Raw genomic sequence first — 21,092 nt, forward strand, 5'->3', positions numbered from 1 at the left:
GTACCCTGTTGGTTTCTTGACAGACCGACAGACAACAAAGTGATCCTATAAGGGTTCCGTTTTTCCTTTTGAGGTACGGAACCCTAAAAATCACGTCATTTTATTACTAAAGTCCAAGACTCTATTTAACTACCGTCGAGTATTTTGCCCGTTAAAAGTAATCTATTCTATATAATAGTATACCTACATTTTCATTGTTTTTGTATAGACAAGCTATCATAAAAGACAAAAGATGAGATTTAGACTGGGAACAGGTTAGATGGACTTTTGGTGCTTTTAAAACATGTATAATAAAATGTATAGTAAATAACTTCGTTTTGTACAATGATAATATATTATAATTTGTTGTTGTAAAATTTCTATATCCAGTGTTACATAATGTGCAATGAAATATAATAAATATTTCTTTCTTTCCTATTGTTTTTATTTACTAACATAGTAGGTATGTAATTTTTTAAATAATTCCTATGAAAATCACGCAGCACTTGTAATGTCAGAGTCATTTTTCAATTCAACGAGAATTTAGTCTTAGAAGAAAGTCTCAAGTTAACGTGAATTTAATCTTAGAAGAAAGTCTCAAGATCACGTGAATTTAGTCTTAGAAGAAAGTCTCAAGTTCACGTGAATTTAGTCTTAGAAGAAAGTCTCAAGTTTACATGAATTTATTCTTAGAAGAAAGTCTCAAGTTCACGTGAATTTAGTTCTAGTAGAAAGTCTAAAGTTAACGTGAATTTATTCAGTCTTAGAAGAAAGTCTCAAGTTAACGTGAATTTAGTCTTAAAAGAAAGTCACAACTTAACGTGAATTTAGTCTTAGAGAAAGTCTCAAGTTTACGTGAATTTACTTGATCTTAGAAGAAAAGCTCTCGAAAAGAAGAATTCAATTGATTTAAGGTGATTAAATCTTTTAAACACGTCTCCGCTCCGTTTCGCACCGCTTCAATGAACAGGCACCCTTAGGTCTTGCCCGTCGGCGAGTGTTTGTCCGTCGCGGCGCATGCGCGGGATGTCAGCGAGCGCGAGGCGGTGCGCACGCATGAGGTGCGTCTTCCGCTTCCAGCTGTCGGCGAACGCGCGCGCGCACCCCGGGCACTTGTAAGGGAGCTCACCCGTGTGCGTGCGCGTGTGACGGGCCTGCGACAACATATTAAGGCATAAGTCTAAGCGTACGGTAAGATGCAGGTGGCGGAGCACAGCACGGTAAAGATTTTGCAGGTCAGGCCAGTTGAGGCAGACATAGAGTGAGATCTATAGAGCACAAGACTTAAGACTTAAGAAGTCTTAAGTCTAAGACTTTGCTTAGACTTAAAGCGAGTCACTGAGGCTAAGCGGAAAAAACTGGTTCCCTAGATCAAATGTTTTAGGTATTTACTATTAAATAACGGCCTTGTTAAAAATATACAATATAATTGACTAAGGAATATGCTAATTTGATACACAATAGGAATACTTCAGTCGATCAAATAAAATCTTGAAAGAAGCTAAAATAAAAGTCTAAAACGAATTATTTAATATTAAAATTTCTGACTTGGCACATAGTTTTTACATGAAAATATTTGTCTTTAAGTACTACAGAGAACCTGCTAAATTTTGGTTTTCAACAGGACTTCTATAATTTATTTAATTTAAATTTAACGTTTGAAACACAGAATTTGAACGTTGCCAAGCGGTTTAATTACAAGCCGCGCTGCCCGCTCCGGTGACTCGCCTTAAAGTCAAAGTAACAAGTACAAAATAGTTACGTGTCGTCGCGCAGAAATCTGTGCCGGCACTACAAAGCGCTGCAGAGCAGCACAGACACATGTCTGCGTCGATGCGGCGGCCGCGCGGAATCCGCAAACCGCACACGCGTGCGGTTTAGCGCTCGTGTAAACAGCTCCCATATCATTATTATATCAATAGCTTATCTAACAGTTAAAGGATCGAACTGAAATTCAAATGCTCGGTGGTTGAAACACCACCCATTGCAATATTGTCGTACCTACTTCTAGCACAAGCTTTACGCTTAGTTGGAGGGGAAATGGTAATTGTTAGTCATGATAAACATGGCTAATATTCTTTTTTTTTTGTATTTAATTTTTTAACATGGTGGTCTTTATTACCAATCCGCTCTTGTCTGTGAAGGCTTTCCTGCAGTGATTACACACGTAGAGGCGCGTGTCGGAGTGGCGCCGCGCGTGACGCCGCAGCGACGACGCGGCGGCCGCACGGAAACCACAAACCGCACACGCGTGCGGTTTAGCGCCCGTGTGCGTACGGACGTGCACCTCTAGGTTGTGCGCTGAGAACACGTTTAATATAAAATTAAGGTGCTTGTTATTTTATTCTGAACTAGTTTCTTAGCTTATGTCATAGTAGCTATCTGTATGCCAAATTTCAGTCTGATCCGTCCAGTAGGTTGAGCTGCGCGTTGATAGATCAGTCAGTCAGTCATCACCTTTTCCTGTGATATATATAGATAACCTTGTTTTTTTTTATAAGCTAAAAATCTAGGTGTAATTTAAACGCTAGCAAAAACGAAGACAGGTGATGTACCCACTGTTAAACATACTACAAAAAAAAGTAAATAAAAAAACCAATTTTTTTAAAGTCGTGTTTAAACCGTTGCACGCGGATTTGAAAAATACTAAATCACTAAAACTATAAGGAAAATGATTATTAGTATTGGATTGTGTTTAGATAGTAGGTACAATAATAGCGCTAAGTTTTTGCTAAAGTTCTAAATAATTCTAATTACACCCTGTATATTATATTACTTGCTTATTATTAAACTAAGGCCGCCGTGACGCTTCGCAACGCGCAGCAAAATTTCCCCGAAATCCGTTTTTCATCAAAATCCGTTCAGCCTTGTACACTTTTATTCAGCTTCGCTAAGTGTTTTTTTTGTTACAGTATTAACTAGATAAACTACAATTTTCCATCTCGTTAGGTAGGTATAATAGAATAGTTTTTTTGAGGTCTAGGTATTTTTGCTATTGAAAATAAGTTTCAAAATTGTTTGTTAGGTATGTTTCATTTTATGCTCAATTATTTTGTCCGAGACATTGTGGCTAATTCTCTTGTACACAATCTCTAAACTAAACTAAAATTACACGTCTAAATCTATTGCTATCCCTTTCATAATGTTGCTTACGGAAAAGAATGGCAATAGATTTAGACCTGTTAGTTTAGTTTAGTTTAGAGATTGTGTACAAGAGAATCGGCCCCATTATCACCATTACATACGTCTAAATAATTCTTACATATTCAACAAATGGCAATCAAAAAAATTATTAAAAAACCCGACTTCCAAAACCACTACAAAGTAAAAAATAACTTTTGTTTCTAGTTTCTACACGTGTAGGTATATAATATGTTGAAGTCGGGCGAGCTTCACGCTTTCATTTCTAGTTTCTTTTATGCTCGCCCGACTTCATACATACATACCTATGGAATTTGGCTGAAATTTGGAATATAGACAGATTATACCCTGGATAATCCGTAAACGACAATTTTTTTAATTGTTTAACATAAAAATAGAGTAATTTCTGTGGGAATTATTTTTATAAATAAAGAAAAAATATCTGTCGTTTACGCCATGTGACGTAATTAATCGCTTCCCGTACAGTGTGATGTTAATAATTAATTATTTTAAAAATGAATAAAAATCGTGATTTTTTAAATGTATTTTCTTTAATAATGAATTTCTAGCCCCATAAACTACAGCTACGCAAAACAATCACGTCATTTTATTACTACAGTTCAAAACCCTATTGATAAATAAATACTTCATCTTACCGTGGCTGAAGCCCCATCCGCAATAAGAACATAAGTACTGTTTGACATCTTCATGTACCTTCATATGACATTTCAGCACGCTTTTCAGTTTGAACCTGAAAATTTATAAAAATCAATTCTACTTTTTTACCCAACCCAAACACGCAAAAATTTGGTTAAGTTGACAAGGTTCTAGGTCAGTAAAATTATGCTTTCAATTAGGCAGTACAATAGATATTACCTCAAAGAAGCGCAAGCGCAGCGAGCGCAAAGTAAATTTTTAATGAGAAAGTAAGGTGAACCTATAGCTCAAACCGTTGGGTCTTTAAAAATCTTGAGATTTTTCATATAGGTAGCCCAGAATGTCATAAAAAATACGGAAATGAAATTCCAAAGTTAGAAAATTTAATTTAAATTTAAATTTAAAATAACTTTATTGTTAATAGATTTACAGAGAGTAAGAATACAGGATACACTTAAAAAACAAAGGGCGACCTTATCACTAAAGTGATCTCTTCCAGGCAACCCATACTTAAGAACTTATAGAACTGTAAGACGGGGAGTCGCAATGTAGCTATAAATATAATATATATATAAATATATATAGGTATATATAAACATATACACTCTAATAGGTACATACTATAAAATATAATATAATATGTACAATATACATGTATACACTAGTAACACTGTACTCTGTGAATATCCTAAATAATATGACTGTAAGAGCGGAGCAGGCGCCTATGAGGTGCTTGCCTAGGGCGCTCTCGACATTTAATCCGCCTCTGATCCTAACCATATACATACCTCATGGCACACTTGTCACACGCATAGGGCCTGACGTCGGAGTGTCCCCGAGTGTGCTCGGTCAGCTGTTTGCGTCTCTTGAAGCACTTCCCACAAGTGTTGCATACAAACTTCCTCTCATCTGAGTGTGAGGTTGCATGGTACGCCAGTTGGAATGGTTTGGAGAACGCTAGAATGAGAATTCATCTTAAATATATAAAAGGTGACTGACTGACTGACTGATCTATCAACGTACAACTCAAACTACTGGATGGATCGGGCTGAAATCTAGCATGCAGATAGCTATTATGATGTAGGCATCCGCTAAGAATTTTTTTTTGAAAATTCAACCTTGAAAATTGAACTACTTTGACAGACTAGCAAACCGAGGGTTCTGTATTACAGTCGTTTTCGACATTTTGCATGATAAATCAAAAAATATTAGGCATAAAAATAAATAAAAACTGTTTTAGAATGAACAAGTAAAGACCTTTTCATATTATGATACCCACTCGGTATAGTAATCTTAATTTGAAAGTTGAAAATACCAAAATATTTTGTTTATGAACACATTTAATTTTTTTTCTTGTGAGGTAACCACAAATTCAGTTTTCGGATTTTTCCCTTTATGCATCATTTCTGCCTCACTGACCATTACCAGACCCAAGAGAGAGACTCAATAGCTCAACAGATAAAGGAGCAGGTTGAAATCTAAAAGGTCAAATCCTACCCATTGCACTATTATCACACCTCCCCTATGCTTGGTTGGAGGAGAAAAGGAGAATGTTAGGCATGAGTCATGACTAATTTGGCTATTTAAAAAAAAATATAACTACATACATTTTGGACAGTGTGTGCAAGTGTACTTATGCCCTGAATGCTCCTTCTCCATATGCTTCGAAAACCACTTTTTAGATGTGAACTCTTTCCTACAAACCGGACAGACACTTTTGTTTGTCTCATCTATAGCACTATCTCTTTTTGATTCACCAACTTTTAAAGTGCCTGCGAATCAGGCTCGCGCAACGAGTGTTCCGTACTACAGTTGTATTTTTTCGACATTTGGCATGATAATTCAAAAACTATGATGCATAAAAATAAATAAAAATCTGTTTTAGAATGCACAAGTGAAAACCTTTCATATGGTACCCCACTTGATATAGTTATCTTACTTCAAAAATAGAAAATACAAATTATTAGTTTATGTATTTATAATACAATTTTTTTTGTGTGTGATGTAACCACAAATTCACGGTTTTCAGATTTTCCCGCGAATGCCTGCTATAAGACCTACCTACCTGCCAAATTTCATGATTCTAGGTCAACGGGAAGTACCCTGTTGGTTTCTTGACAGACCGACAGACAACAAAGTGATCCTATAAGGGTTCCGTTTTTCCTTTTGAGGTACGGAACCCTAAAAATCACGTCATTTTATTACTAAAGTCCAAGACTCTATTTAACTACCGTCGAGTATTTTGCCCGTTAAAAGTAATCTATTCTATATAATAGTATACCTACATTTTCATTGTTTTTGTATAGACAAGCTATCATAAAAGACAAAAGATGAGATTTAGACTGGGAACAGGTTAGATGGACTTTTGGTGCTTTTAAAACATGTATAATAAAATGTATAGTAAATAACTTCGTTTTGTACAATGATAATATATTATAATTTGTTGTTGTAAAATTTCTATATCCAGTGTTACATAATGTGCAATGAAATATAATAAATATTTCTTTCTTTCCTATTGTTTTTATTTACTAACATAGTAGGTATGTAATTTTTTAAATAATTCCTATGAAAATCACGCAGCACTTGTAATGTCAGAGTCATTTTTCAATTCAACGAGAATTTAGTCTTAGAAGAAAGTCTCAAGTTAACGTGAATTTAATCTTAGAAGAAAGTCTCAAGATCACGTGAATTTAGTCTTAGAAGAAAGTCTCAAGTTCACGTGAATTTAGTCTTAGAAGAAAGTCTCAAGTTTACATGAATTTATTCTTAGAAGAAAGTCTCAAGTTCACGTGAATTTAGTTCTAGTAGAAAGTCTAAAGTTAACGTGAATTTATTCAGTCTTAGAAGAAAGTCTCAAGTTAACGTGAATTTAGTCTTAAAAGAAAGTCACAACTTAACGTGAATTTAGTCTTAGAGAAAGTCTCAAGTTTACGTGAATTTACTTGATCTTAGAAGAAAAGCTCTCGAAAAGAAGAATTCAATTGATTTAAGGTGATTAAATCTTTTAAACACGTCTCCGCTCCGTTTCGCACCGCTTCAATGAACAGGCACCCTTAGGTCTTGCCCGTCGGCGAGTGTTTGTCCGTCGCGGCGCATGCGCGGGATGTCAGCGAGCGCGAGGCGGTGCGCACGCATGAGGTGCGTCTTCCGCTTCCAGCTGTCGGCGAACGCGCGCGCGCACCCCGGGCACTTGTAAGGGAGCTCACCCGTGTGCGTGCGCGTGTGACGGGCCTGCGACAACATATTAAGGCATAAGTCTAAGCGTACGGTAAGATGCAGGTGGCGGAGCACAGCACGGTAAAGATTTTGCAGGTCAGGCCAGTTGAGGCAGACATAGAGTGAGATCTATAGAGCACAAGACTTAAGACTTAAGAAGTCTTAAGTCTAAGACTTTGCTTAGACTTAAAGCGAGTCACTGAGGCTAAGCGGAAAAAACTGGTTCCCTAGATCAAATGTTTTAGGTATTTACTATTAAATAACGGCCTTGTTAAAAATATACAATATAATTGACTAAGGAATATGCTAATTTGATACACAATAGGAATACTTCAGTCGATCAAATAAAATCTTGAAAGAAGCTAAAATAAAAGTCTAAAACGAATTATTTAATATTAAAATTTCTGACTTGGCACATAGTTTTTACATGAAAATATTTGTCTTTAAGTACTACAGAGAACCTGCTAAATTTTGGTTTTCAACAGGACTTCTATAATTTATTTAATTTAAATTTAACGTTTGAAACACAGAATTTGAACGTTGCCAAGCGGTTTAATTACAAGCCGCGCTGCCCGCTCCGGTGACTCGCCTTAAAGTCAAAGTAACAAGTACAAAATAGTTACGTGTCGTCGCGCAGAAATCTGTGCCGGCACTACAAAGCGCTGCAGAGCAGCACAGACACATGTCTGCGTCGATGCGGCGGCCGCGCGGAATCCGCAAACCGCACACGCGTGCGGTTTAGCGCTCGTGTAAACAGCTCCCATATCATTATTATATCAATAGCTTATCTAACAGTTAAAGGATCGAACTGAAATTCAAATGCTCGGTGGTTGAAACACCACCCATTGCAATATTGTCGTACCTACTTCTAGCACAAGCTTTACGCTTAGTTGGAGGGGAAATGGTAATTGTTAGTCATGATAAACATGGCTAATATTCTTTTTTTTTTGTATCTAATTTTTTAACATGGTGGTCTTTATTACCAATCCGCTCTTGTCTGTGAAGGCTTTCCTGCAGTGATTACACACGTAGAGGCGCGTGTCGGAGTGGCGCCGCGCGTGACGCCGCAGCGACGACGCGGCGGCCGCACGGAAACCACAAACCGCACACGCGTGCGGTTTAGCGCCCGTGTGCGTACGGACGTGCACCTCTAGGTTGTGCGCTGAGAACACGTTTAATATAAAATTAAGGTGCTTGTTATTTTATTCTGAACTAGTTTCTTAGCTTATGTCATAGTAGCTATCTGTATGCCAAATTTCAGTCTGATCCGTCCAGTAGGTTGAGCTGCGCGTTGATAGATCAGTCAGTCAGTCATCACCTTTTCCTGTGATATATATAGATAACCTTGTTTTTTTTATAAGCTAAAAATCTAGGTGTAATTTAAACGCTAGCAAAAACGAAGACAGGTGATGTACCCACTGTTAAACATACTACAAAAAAAAGTAAATAAAAAAACCAATTTTTTTAAAGTCGTGTTTAAACCGTTGCACGCGGATTTGAAAAATACTAAATCACTAAAACTATAAGGAAAATGATTATTAGTATTGGATTGTGTTTAGATAGTAGGTACAATAATAGCGCTAAGTTTTTGCTAAAGTTCTAAATAATTCTAATTACACCCTGTATATTATATTACTTGCTTATTATTAAACTAAGGCCGCCGTGACGCTTCGCAACGCGCAGCAAAATTTCCCCGAAATCCGTTTTTCATCAAAATCCGTTCAGCCTTGTACACTTTTATTCAGCTTCGCTAAGTGTTTTTTTTGTTACAGTATTAACTAGATAAACTACAATTTTCCATCTCGTTAGGTAGGTATAATAGAATAGTTTTTTTGAGGTCTAGGTATTTTTGCTATTGAAAATAAGTTTCAAAATTGTTTGTTAGGTATGTTTCATTTTATGCTCAATTATTTTGTCCGAGACATTGTGGCTAATTCTCTTGTACACAATCTCTAAACTAAACTAAAATTACACGTCTAAATCTATTGCTATCCCTTTCATAATGTTGCTTACGGAAAAGAATGGCAATAGATTTAGACCTGTTAGTTTAGTTTAGTTTAGAGATTGTGTACAAGAGAATCGGCCCCATTATCACCATTACATACGTCTAAATAATTCTTACATATTCAACAAATGGCAATCAAAAAAATTATTAAAAAACCCGACTTCCAAAACCACTACAAAGTAAAAAATAACTTTTGTTTCTAGTTTCTACACGTGTAGGTATATAATATGTTGAAGTCGGGCGAGCTTCACGCTTTCATTTCTAGTTTCTTTTATGCTCGCCCGACTTCATACATACATACCTATGGAATTTGGCTGAAATTTGGAATATAGACAGATTATACCCTGGATAATCCGTAAACGACAATTTTTTTAATTGTTTAACATAAAAATAGAGTAATTTCTGTGGGAATTATTTTTATAAATAAAGAAAAAATATCTGTCGTTTACGCCATGTGACGTAATTAATCGCTTCCCGTACAGTGTGATGTTAATAATTAATTATTTTAAAAATGAATAAAAATCGTGATTTTTTAAATGTATTTTCTTTAATAATGAATTTCTAGCCCCATAAACTACAGCTACGCAAAACAATCACGTCATTTTATTACTACAGTTCAAAACCCTATTGATAAATAAATACTTCATCTTACCGTGGCTGAAGCCCCATCCGCAATAAGAACATAAGTACTGTTTGACATCTTCATGTACCTTCATATGACATTTCAGCACGCTTTTCAGTTTGAACCTGAAAATTTATAAAAATCAATTCTACTTTTTTACCCAACCCAAACACGCAAAAAATTTGGTTAAGTTGACAAGGTTCTAGGTCAGTAAAATTATGCTTTCAATTAGGCAGTACAATAGATATTACCTCAAAGAAGCGCAAGCGCAGCGAGCGCAAAGTAAATTTTTAATGAGAAAGTAAGGTGAACCTATAGCTCAAACCGTTGGGTCTTTAAAAATCTTGAGATTTTTCATATAGGTAGCCCAGAATGTCATAAAAAATACGGAAATGAAATTCCAAAGTTAGAAAATTTAATTTAAATTTAAATTTAAAATAACTTTATTGTTAATAGATTTACAGAGAGTAAGAATACAGGATACACTTAAAAAACAAAGGGCGACCTTATCACTAAAGTGATCTCTTCCAGGCAACCCATACTTAAGAACTTATAGAACTGTAAGACGGGGAGTCGCAATGTAGCTATAAATATAATATATATATAAATATATATAGGTATATATAAACATATACACTCTAATAGGTACATACTATAAAATATAATATAATATGTACAATATACATGTATACACTAGTAACACTGTACTCTGTGAATATCCTAAATAATATGACTGTAAGAGCGGAGCAGGCGCCTATGAGGTGCTTGCCTAGGGCGCTCTCGACATTTAATCCGCCTCTGATCCTAACCATATACATACCTCATGGCACACTTGTCACACGCATAGGGCCTGACGTCGGAGTGTCCCCGAGTGTGCTCGGTCAGCTGTTTGCGTCTCTTGAAGCACTTCCCACAAGTGTTGCATACAAACTTCCTCTCATCTGAGTGTGAGGTTGCATGGTACGCCAGTTGGAATGGTTTGGAGAACGCTAGAATGAGAATTCATCTTAAATATATAAAAGGTGACTGACTGACTGACTGATCTATCAACGTACAACTCAAACTACTGGATGGATCGGGCTGAAATCTAGCATGCAGATAGCTATTATGATGTAGGCATCCGCTAAGAATTTTTTTTTGAAAATTCAACCTTGAAAATTGAACTACTTTGACAGACTAGCAAACCGAGGGTTCTGTATTACAGTCGTTTTCGACATTTTGCATGATAAATCAAAAAATATTAGGCATAAAAATAAATAAAAACTGTTTTAGAATGAACAAGTAAAGACCTTTTCATATTATGATACCCACTCGGTATAGTAATCTTAATTTGAAAGTTGAAAATACCAAAATATTTGTTTATGAACACATTTAATTTTTTTTCTTGTGAGGTAACCACAAATTCAGTTTTCGGATTTTTCCCTTTATGCATCATTTCTGCCTCACTGACCATTACCAGACCCAAGAGAGAGACTCAATAGCTCAACAGATAAAGGAGCAGGTTGAAATCTAAAAGGTCAAATCCTACCCATTGCACTATTATCACACCTCCCCTATGCTTGGTTGGAGGAGAAAAGGAGAATGTTAGGCATGAGTCATGACTAATTTGGCTATTTAAAAAAAAATATAACTACATACATTTTGGACAGTGTGTGCAAGTGTACTTATGCCCTGAATGCTCCTTCTCCATATGCTTCGAAAACCACTTTTTAGATGTGAACTCTTTCCTACAAACCGGACAGACACTTTTGTTTGTCTCATCTATAGCACTATCTCTTTTTGATTCACCAACTTTTAAAGTGCCCTCTCTTTTTGAATCAACTTTTATAGTACCCTCTCTTTTGGATGCATCAAATTTAATAGTGTCATCTCTTTTTTGCAAACTATATTTTACAGTGCTGACTTTATTTGACTCATCTACTTTTATAGTATCTTCTCTATTTACGCTATCAACTTTTATACTGCTATCTCTTTTTAGCATATCAACATTAATTATGTTGTATATTTCTAATTTAGTACTTTTAGATATAGTTTCATTAATGTCAGAATTGTGAGATAACTCAGTTTTTGTTGGTGCAATTTGTTCATCTTTGGTTATATAGCCAGTATCGTCATAAATGTCCTGTTCAGGATAATTACTAACACCAATACATAGTTTATAGTCTGGTAAAGTCAATCTCAGTTTAGTTGGTTCAGTTGTGTGACTTTTTAGAGAATCTGGTTCAATAATAATGCTTGTTTCGCTCCTTGAAGCTATGTTTTTGAGAGTTACATTGACATTTTGTGCCTCTTTTATGAAAGTGTAGCACGACTCTATTTTGATTGTACAATCGTAGCAGAACTGTTTCGGTAGCTTTATATCTTCCAATATCTGAAATTCATACAATAATATACTTACTTTTGAGGAAATTATTCTCTACTTGAACTTAATTTAAAACTTGTATGTTGTTAACTAAATAATATGTTGATTTATGGTTTTTTTTTCAATTTCATGGGAATTCTTTGATTTTTCATCATAAGTTTATCCTCTAGGATGCAACTAAGTATCTTTGTGCCAAATATCATCAAGATTTATTTAAAAGTTGAGTTGAGTAATAGAAGAAATTAATATTACAATAAAACTTAATAATTTATTAGTAGTATTTATTAATAGAAGAATTATTAGACTCTGTACCTAATATAAACACCTTGTCATTCCATATTCATACAAATAAAGTATTTCATTTGATTAAAGCAAGATATGATATTTAATTGCTTAAAATGCTACAAAAAGTTAAGTGTGTGTCCAGTATCGAACACCGGACCTCCTGTACGAGGTAGACCCCTTATAACCACTACAGGTACTCTATGACAGATTGTGTAGACTATAGACTGCCATTACTTAAATGGAGACTGTCTCGCCAAGCAGTCTATCACTGACTAGGAAGGCAGAAGGCAAAGTTGATGGTACTTAAAACAAGCCTATGATAAACAGTGAATGTGATGATGACTGACTATGTACTACCTTCTAGAATCTAGGATGTAGAGACTAGAGAAAAACAAAATTTAATAGAATTTCAGAACATGTGTAGTAAATAAAAATACCTTAATATTCGTACAAAAACAAAACATTTCCACGGCTCTTGCGTCAAAGTTCTCTTTCTCCCAAGAAGCCACCTCTTTCATACAACTACGGCATAAGTTAGATATATCCATGATTTTCACTTAATTTTGTAATATTTAATTATGGTTTTAATTGATAACTTTATAGAAAACAATAATATAAACACAACTCACAAGACAGTTCATTTTCCTAGCAAAACAGTGTATTACTTTACTCTATGTAGCAAAATCAATTATGACACTGACAGTTCAATGCATAGAGTAGTATTATCAATGTCAGTAAAACTATTCTACAGTGCGACAAGGCTATCTAGGCGCGTGGCGAAAATCGGAACTAGCGCTGCGAATATTGGAAAGGAATATTCTCCTTTGTTCTCTAACAGCGCCCCCCTGACAAAGTCATTCTATTGCCAAGTCCAGATCCAGTCTTAGATGAATGATTACCAGAAATCACATTGCGTTCAGCACTCAATAAACTTTTAAATTTAATTCATTAACAAGTATTTCATAAGGTGTTTTAAAAATTAAACACTTAGGTATGACGTAGGTATATAGGTAACTACCTACTTAAGTAGTTACAACGTAACATAATATTTTGTAATAACAGCTAGGTAGGTACTTAATAATAATGATGAACGATGATGTCAGGTACCCCGTACCTAACGTTGCGATGGTTATCAAATACAATAATTAGCAATTTACGTATCTATTCATCTCATTATCTTTTGCATAATCTCGTGCATTTTATTGGGTCAAGGAAAAAAAAACTATTTGGCAAGAGCAAGATATTAACTATATTTTATTTGCATCGAGACTCACGGAGTGCGTCAGGCCCAGTTCCGGCCTGACGCACATTTAATTTACAGGCGGTGTGATGCGTTTTGTTTCTGCGAGGTGAGTGCGTAGGGTATCCAGCCCAGCGCCGGTTAGTGGTGAAACTTCAAGTAAAACGGGTTTGTTCTGGAGTTCAATGCTGAGTCGAGCGTATTGTAGCATCAGCAGGGCTTCATTGCGCATTTGTCTGTACGCTGCATCCATTTTGCTTAGGACTAAAATAAACTGCAAAAAATAAAATACGTCACGAGAGTTGAAAAGCGGACATTTACCAAAGTATAATAATAGTGGTTACTGCACAGGTTTAGGTTACCCCCGTTCACACGGCATCAAGTTTTGTCGGATCTACTTTTTATCGGATCCTGCAAAACCGGACAGTTCACACGACACAGTTTTTGCACGATTCTTGATCCGAGCTTGCGTGAATACATGTACATGGGGGTATTAAAATACTGTTAAATCGGATCATTTGTAGTACAACCGGACGGATTTATTGTCGCAAAATCGGATAGCAAATTTAGCCTTCGTTCCGTTTGCGATCCGTTTTTTTGCCGGATCCTACAATCGTATGAACGCGTGCATTGGAATACTGTTGCCTCTAAATCGGATCCAACAAAATACAATTTCCGCAAAGAATCGGATGGATGTGTCAGTGTGAATGGGCCGTTATTGCGATATGTGCACCCATATTAGGTATATTATGAACGTTACTGAAGATGAATGCTTCACCTTCAGTAACGTTCTATATCAATGGAAAAAGTACAGGACTTTATTATAAATGGGTATTAAGTAGGTATTATTAACAAAAACAGGCCAAAATAATGAAAATCCGAGCGAGAAAACTAGATTTATCGCACTCCTTTTTGGAATGAGTGATTACTAAAAGAAAATCGGATAAACTCAGGAGTTTACCTTTGCCTTTTTTAATTTCGGTTCAGCTAACAAGGTGTAGAGCATGACAGCGGCAGCAGAGATTTGGCAAAGGTTGGACGTGTCCACAACATAGATTACCTGAAAAACGTTTAAATTATTGTGATTTTACGAAGGTATGAAATATTGTGGTACAAATCTGTTTCGTTGAGTGAGGGAATAGAGAGAACACCTGTGCTTGCAAACACACTTATTGTGCACTAATTTTATATAGTACGTTGTCGGTCTCGCTTTACAATTCGCGGCAGAAAATAATGTACGTAGACCTTTCATCATCATCATCATCATCATCACCATCCCGGATCCCTGTGACTCGTCTTATGTCGTCCGTCCACCTAGTGGGGGGTCTTCAAACGCTGCGTCTTCCGGTGCGAGGTCGCCATTCCAGCACCTTGGGAGTTGGGACCCCAACGTCTATCGGTTGTACGAACTATGTGGGCGCCCATTGCCACTTCAGCGTCGCAACCCGTTCAGCTAGACCTTTAGAGGAGCGGATTTGTAGAGCATTGTCTCTGTCGTTGAGACCGACAAAACGTCACATAGGTATGAGTGACAGAGGCAACGCTCTACAAAGCCGAAATGTGATTCTAAAGGCCGATGTACATTACTTTCTGCACAGTACGTGGCCGAAAGTGATGAACATCGGTCTACTGTCATCGGCCTTTAGAATGACATTGCGGCTTCGTAGAGCGTTGTGTCTGTCACTCATATCTATATGACGTTTTGTCGGTCTCAATGACAGGGACAACGCTCTACAAATCTGCTATCTCCTTGTAAATGTCGTACCTCGCTATGTCGTCGCCTAATAATTCAAAGAAAGAAAGAAAAAGTGTTAAAATATTTATTGCATATTTTGTACACTTATTTTGTTTTTGTATTGTACTATGCTTATCTGACTTTCGTAAGCGCTTGTATAAGTCTAAATCGAAAAACAAATAAATACAAATACAAATACAGAAATTGTTTTAATTCACGCTTACTTTTTCTACACCCTCGAAGTAATTGCTCCATAGTGGTGCCATTTCGCCGCCAACTTCCCGAATCGAAAGCACTTGTTTTTTCCCAGCCTTGTTTAAGTATTGAACGTCGTAAATATTAGTCCCGATCGTTGGTACAGGGCTGTAAGTGTAATCAATCCCTTCAGCTTCCTGTAGCTTCTTGAGTAAAGTCGTTTTCCCCGAACCTTTAGGTCCAAGACAGAGAACAGAAATTTTCTTTTCGGGATCGTCCATTTTTCATGAAGATTTGTTTGGTCAATACAACTTGCAGTCAGCGCAAAATAATAATATTAGTTCTACTACTTGCCGATAGATGTCGCAACTCGCAGTATAATTTGACGGGGTTCTAAAAAGAACTGTTCAATCTACACTAATATTATAAAGAGGAAAACTTTGTTTGTTTGTTTGTTTGTTTGTTTGTTTGTTTGTACTGAATAGGCTCAAAAACTACTGGACCGATTTTAAAAATTCTTTCACCATTCGAAAGCTACATTATCCACGAGTAACATAGGCTATATTTTATTTTGGAAAAAAATAGGGTTCCGTAAGATATTTGGGTTTTTCGGACACAAGGTGTAAAAAATCAACCAGAAAAGTTACTTATTTTGCGTACGCTGCCTAAACTATAAAAGATAGAACCATAAAATGTTCTAATTAATTGTAGATCTTATAAATATCTACAAAAAAGTCCGCGACACACTATACCCATCTATGTCGAGTGAGGCACAGCAACCATTTTTTTATTTAAAAATCTTGAATTTTTTTTGGACTACATTTAAACGCGTTTATTTTACTCATGCTATTAATCCTTATCAAAATAAATGATTTCATCACTAAGAACAGTTTATGGAGATAATATTTGGTCTTTGAATGATTAAAATTGGACGTTTGGTTTTGAAGTTATGGCGAAATTAAAATATTACGATTTCTGCTGCACGGCCCGTTGTATTATATATAAAGAGGTAATGTCGTTAAGTTTGTTTGTAGGGGGTAATCTTTAGAACTACTGAACCGATTTTAAAAATTCTTTCACCAGTAGAAAGCTACATTATTCCTGAGTGACATAGGCTATACGGGATCTTTAAAAACCTAAATCTACGCGGGCGAAGCCGCGGGGATCAGCTAGTTTGTTATATTTTAGCAACAAGTTACCAAAATCAATTTTTTAGATAGAACCCACATATTCAATCTTAGAGAGATTTGCTGAAGGTTTTTGCGGTAGCATAACGAGTTTATTTTCGCTTAAATTTTGAAGCTTAAAGTGATTAATTTTTGTTTTATTCGCCTTTATTAGTGGTACGGAATGTGTGAAATGAAAATTAAGTATACGTACAGTAGAATTATATAGTGGAAATCTTGGATAATGTGACGTAATTTCTATTCTACGATTCTACATCTGAATACATTTTTACCCACTTATTGTACCTGTATCTATTTGTTCAACAATTTAGAAAACAATTATTATTATTTTAGATTCCTATTTCCTATGGAATAGTTTACTCTCTCTTCGTATTTATCAAAGTCGTGACTCGTGTATAAGTCCCGCAAATTGCTAATGCGCGTGGCCGCCATTTTAGTGACGTCAGCACTAGACTGAAGTTTCGAGGTGATGGTATATTTTTATTTCGGCTGACGTCAAAATGAGACAAGGTTCCAGCGCACTAGTAATTTGCGGGACTTTATACTCACAATATTTAAATTAAAACGTGTTCTCTACAAGGGCTCCAAAAGACCTCTGTTACATGAGGCATGGTTTAATCATGTTAGCCATAGCCCCTTTTTTGTCATTGTCATTATGACGACCTTACGCTGCAACGTAGCAAGCATCGCCGGCGCAGGGTGCTATGTTGCTGTGAAAGGCCTTATGTGGGTTACACACATAAGGCGTTAGAGTCAAAGTCAAAGTCAAAACGTTTATTCAAAGCAGGTAAAAATATTACGCTTTTTGATAGTCGGTTTGCATTTGTAAGATGATGATAATATAGTGGTGATATTTTTACGTGAACTTAAAACTAAAGCTACGAGGGTTCCAAACGCGCCCAGGTCTGAGAAGAGCACACAACAAACTCAGCCGGGTTATTTCAGGCGTTATTGGTAAACTAGCTTATGCCCGCGACTGAGACTTGTAGACAACACAAACTTTAAACCCCTATTCCCCCCCCCCCCCCCCCCTTATATATATATATATATATATATATATATATATATATATATATATATAATATAACCCCTACATTTGGGTTAAATTTTCAAAAATCCTTTCTTAGAGGATGCCTACGTCATAATAGCTATCTGTTTATTCTGCAGCCTGATCCGTCCTGTAGTTTGAGCCGTGCGTTGATAGATCAGTGATCAGTCAGTCAGTCAGTCACCTTTTCCTTTTAACCGACTTCTTATATATTTAGATAACACAAAGATAAAGCAATTAGGTACTTAACTACTAAGATTGCGATACATAATATTATTATAAGCATATCTATGCTATTTTAAAATCAAAATTGGGGGAAATACAGCTGTTAACTATGCATGTAAGTATAATATTAGAAGTAGGAAGCATTTAAATTGGCCACTTATTGTTAGGATCGGATATAACACCACTTTAAAAGGCAAGGTTCTTACAGAACGATACAAAATTAATGCAGTTTTTAAGGTTGCTCGATCGGGTTTCAATGTTAAGTTAAAATAGTGAATATTTTAATTACATCATAATTAAATACCAATATGAACAAATTCTCATCAAAAATATTAATTAACTAGCTGATTAGGTTCATGAAATCCCGTGGGAACTCTTAATGTATACGAGTAACTTTGTATATATTTTGATATTTCAACGATTACACTCGACAAGCCTGAATCGATTTTGTCCAAAAGTATTTCATCCCGGAAAATCAAAAAGTTCCCACGGGATCCGCTAAGTAGTGTATTAATAAAATGATAAGCACCAAAATTGTATAAATAGGTACTTATTTCTTACTCTCTCAAAGGAACTACATAAAATGCGACTACGTAAACTAATAAAATTAAAAAGTAATAAAATCGACGCATGCGTACAAGGCCCCTCCCTACACATTGAGGTTAGCAACTGACAGCAAAGCCCGCGAATTTCGGCGCGCGGCGCTGCGTAACTAGGACGCACCCTTGACCCACTGACTCACTGCCAGCGCGCCCGCCATTGTTTTTCAACAATCAATAAATAATACGCCGAGCAAAACTCTTTACGATGGCATGTTTGCGCAATATCAACTCGTCGCCATTACTGTTCAGTGTTCACAGTTCACTGTTCAGCCTGTGCACTATTTTTTTAATTTTTTTAAACTTTTTTTCAAGGTCGTTGATTATCTTCATTTTAATTTTTTTTAAAAACTCTTGGTGGAATGGAACAAAGGGGGCACTTGACGCAACGTTAATTCCGATTTTCACCACGCGCCAAGATAGCCTTGTCGCACTGTATTGTCCGTTCATCGTAACTTGACGCGTGAGTAATATAATATGTTGGCACCATTGCTTAGCTTTTTTGTTCCTAGAAAGTAAGGTTTATTATTGTGTGATTTGCAATGGTGCCAACATAATTACTCACGCGTCAAGTTACGATGAACGCACAATACTGCACTGCATAACTATTTGCGGTGAGATGACTACCGTTACTAAGTATATTGTAATATTATTCCAGTCCAATGTGTCTACTAAACTGTTCAAGTGTTCAGCCTCCTGATTAACACTATTTTTTTATTGCATTTTTCTTTCAAGGTCATTCTTAATATATATTTGTGTCAAGGTCATTGATGAAAATGTCAATAAATATTCTGTTTCTATCCCTAGAGCTCTATCTGGGATGGTGGGGCACCCCAGAGTATTTTATTCACTCATTTCGCGTATTTTACATTACGGTTACGCTCTTTTCTCTCTTTCTCTTTTCTCTTTAATCAATCCATCCCTAGTGATACAATTATGTAGGTACCTACGGTAATCATTCATCCAAGGTAGGTACCTACCGTAAACACGTGGCTTGTTATTCGAAAAACCATTGACAATCATTGTTTTTTTAATGTACCTACCTACTATGGCGAATATTTTAAATGTTGTATCAATAACTAATACAGTTCTTATATTTCGAGTTCTGATCTTCACTGTCTAGTGATCTAATGCTAAGTTTTCACGAGTAAAGATAGCAATCTACTCCTTAAAAGTACTTATTAAAATTGTTTATACCGCTTATACACGTATAAGTTACAACTTATAGTGATACCGGGTAACTTTAGAAACAGGATTAGTTTTTAAAAAACCTTAGGCTTATAAGTAGGTAGGTACTTACCTACGTAATAAATATTACCATTCAAAGAATTTAATATTCCTATGTTGCAATTTACAAATATAGGTAATTAGGTATTGTAAGTTTTCCACTTTGATCTCTATCTATACCTAGTCTAAGGTTTTCCACTTTTCCGAGGTTTCTCGTACCAACGGGGAACTTTCGACTTGCGTTTCTAGCGTAACGTGAGCGAGATTAGAGTGTAGAGGCAAAAGTTTGTCTAAAACGTATAAGATGGTTTCACTCGATGAATATATCTTATCGAGGGCTATCGCTTAGCCTCGGCTGTATGTAGTAGGCTGTAACTAATATTTGGCTACCTTTAAATTATTAAAAAAACAATGAAACAATCTTCGACCTCACTATTGTATGTCAAAAACTACGATTCACACGATATAATATGGTGTACACGAATGGGTAATTAAAAAAGCATTTATTTTATTTTTCTTATGTTTATGAATCTAAAATGAAATCTATAGGTAACTAGCTGACCCGCCCCGGCTTCGCTTGGGTGGAATTTAAAAAATCGAGGTGGAGGTGGAATTTCCAAAAATTCTGAAGCACGTCGTATTTCTTCATTTGTGACCGAAAACCCAAAAACCAATTTTCATGCAAATAACTTGGAATATGGCGGACTTTTATACAAACTTTCATCCCCTATTTAACCCACTTGGGGGTAGAATTTCAAAAAATCCTGCCTTAGTTGGGTAGGTACATACTCTTTACAAAGAACACACCCTCGAAATTTCATGTCTCTCACCAGCGGTTTAGGCTGTGCGTTGATCTAAGGCAGTTAGTCAGTCAGTCAGTCAGGACTTTGAATTTTATTTAAATAGATTACCTATAGTTATCTGAAAAATACACTGAAATGATAAGAGCTTGTTCGTAAGGTGCTTTGAAGGTGCTAGAATGACGACCTCGCACCGGCAAGCGTAGTGTTGGAAAACCCTCCACTATAGTCGAATTTTTAATTAAACAACATTTTTTGACGATTCCAGTCCTACCAAATTTTTATGAAAAAAAATATTGCGGGGGGCAAACAAATCGCCAACTAAGTTGGTGCAGTTATAGCTACGGGTAACTTTAGAAATGTGTCAAACATTGTGAGTCGATGATTCAATCGAATTGTATAAAAATCATAAAAAAACTCAATCACCTGCTGTAAATTGTTTAATGACATCTAAGACCACATAATTACTCAATAAATTATATTATTTACGTAAATCATATCCTAAAACCCTTTTTAAAGCACTATTATACTAATTTTACCTACCTCTGGGTAATTATATTATTTTAGTA

General features: G+C 35.9%; 3 protein-coding genes across 3 annotated transcripts; all 3 read right to left on the reverse strand.

Moving 5' to 3' along the window:
• Positions 1 to 8: 8 nt before the first annotated feature.
• On the reverse strand, positions 9 to 5,544 carry LOC117996847 (zinc finger protein 239-like). Its single transcript, XM_034984984.2, has 5 exons — positions 5,385 to 5,544; positions 4,566 to 4,734; positions 3,777 to 3,871; positions 2,102 to 2,280; positions 9 to 1,133 (listed from the first exon to the last, which is right to left on the reverse strand). Exons 1-5 carry the CDS (start codon positions 5,434 to 5,436, stop codon positions 939 to 941), a joined length of 690 nt encoding a protein of 229 aa, XP_034840875.2. The 5' UTR covers positions 5,437 to 5,544; the 3' UTR covers positions 9 to 938.
• A 385-nt stretch (positions 5,545 to 5,929) lies between these two features.
• LOC117996848 (zinc finger protein 771-like) lies at positions 5,930 to 12,912 on the reverse strand. The gene is made up of 6 exons (XM_034984985.2): positions 12,705 to 12,912; positions 11,259 to 11,991; positions 10,441 to 10,609; positions 9,651 to 9,745; positions 7,977 to 8,155; positions 5,930 to 7,008 (listed from the first exon to the last, which is right to left on the reverse strand). The coding sequence occupies exons 1-6, from the start codon at positions 12,813 to 12,815 to the stop codon at positions 6,814 to 6,816; spliced, it is 1,482 nt and encodes a 493-aa protein (XP_034840876.1). The 5' UTR covers positions 12,816 to 12,912; the 3' UTR covers positions 5,930 to 6,813.
• Positions 12,913 to 13,577: 665 nt separating this feature from the next.
• Positions 13,578 to 15,721, reverse strand: LOC117996850 (ADP-ribosylation factor-like protein 16). Its single transcript, XM_034984986.2, has 3 exons — positions 15,467 to 15,721; positions 14,469 to 14,567; positions 13,578 to 13,781 (listed from the first exon to the last, which is right to left on the reverse strand). Exons 1-3 carry the CDS (start codon positions 15,716 to 15,718, stop codon positions 13,578 to 13,580), a joined length of 555 nt encoding a protein of 184 aa, XP_034840877.1. The 5' UTR covers positions 15,719 to 15,721.
• Positions 15,722 to 21,092: the final 5,371 nt, after the last annotated feature.

The sequence above is a fragment of the Maniola hyperantus genome, chromosome 4 (assembly GCF_902806685.2).
Source record: "Maniola hyperantus chromosome 4, iAphHyp1.2, whole genome shotgun sequence".
Classification (NCBI taxonomy): Eukaryota; Metazoa; Arthropoda; class Insecta; order Lepidoptera; family Nymphalidae; genus Maniola; species Maniola hyperantus.

Bases quoted from the DNA above. Each gene is read 5' to 3' on its own strand.
- LOC117996847 (XM_034984984.2), bottom strand. From the start codon at position 5,436: ATGGAGAAGGAGCATTCAGGGCATAAGTACACTTGCACACACTGTCCA. The intron at 4,735-5,384 runs GTATGTAGTTAT...TTCTCATTCTAG, and splicing joins TTGCACACACTGTCCAAAAT to CGTTCTCCAAACCATTCCAA. The intron at 3,872-4,565 runs GTATGTATATGG...ATAAATTTTCAG, and splicing joins TGTGACAAGTGTGCCATGAG to GTTCAAACTGAAAAGCGTGC.
- LOC117996850 (XM_034984986.2), bottom strand. From the start codon at position 15,718: ATGGACGATCCCGAAAAGAAAATTTCTGTTCTCTGTCTTGGACCTAAA. The intron at 14,568-15,466 runs GTAAGCGTGAAT...AACGTTTTTCAG, and splicing joins ACTTCGAGGGTGTAGAAAAA to GTAATCTATGTTGTGGACAC. The intron at 13,782-14,468 runs GTAAACTCCTGA...TATTTTTTGCAG, and splicing joins CGAAATTAAAAAAGGCAAAG to TTTATTTTAGTCCTAAGCAA.
- LOC117996848 (XM_034984985.2), bottom strand. From the start codon at position 12,815: ATGGATATATCTAACTTATGCCGTAGTTGTATGAAAGAGGTGGCTTCT. The intron at 10,610-11,258 runs GTATGTAGTTAT...TTCTCATTCTAG, and splicing joins TTGCACACACTGTCCAAAAT to CGTTCTCCAAACCATTCCAA. The intron at 8,156-9,650 runs GTAAGATGAAGT...ACGTGTTCTCAG, and splicing joins CGGATGGGGCTTCAGCCACG to CGCACAACCTAGAGGTGCAC.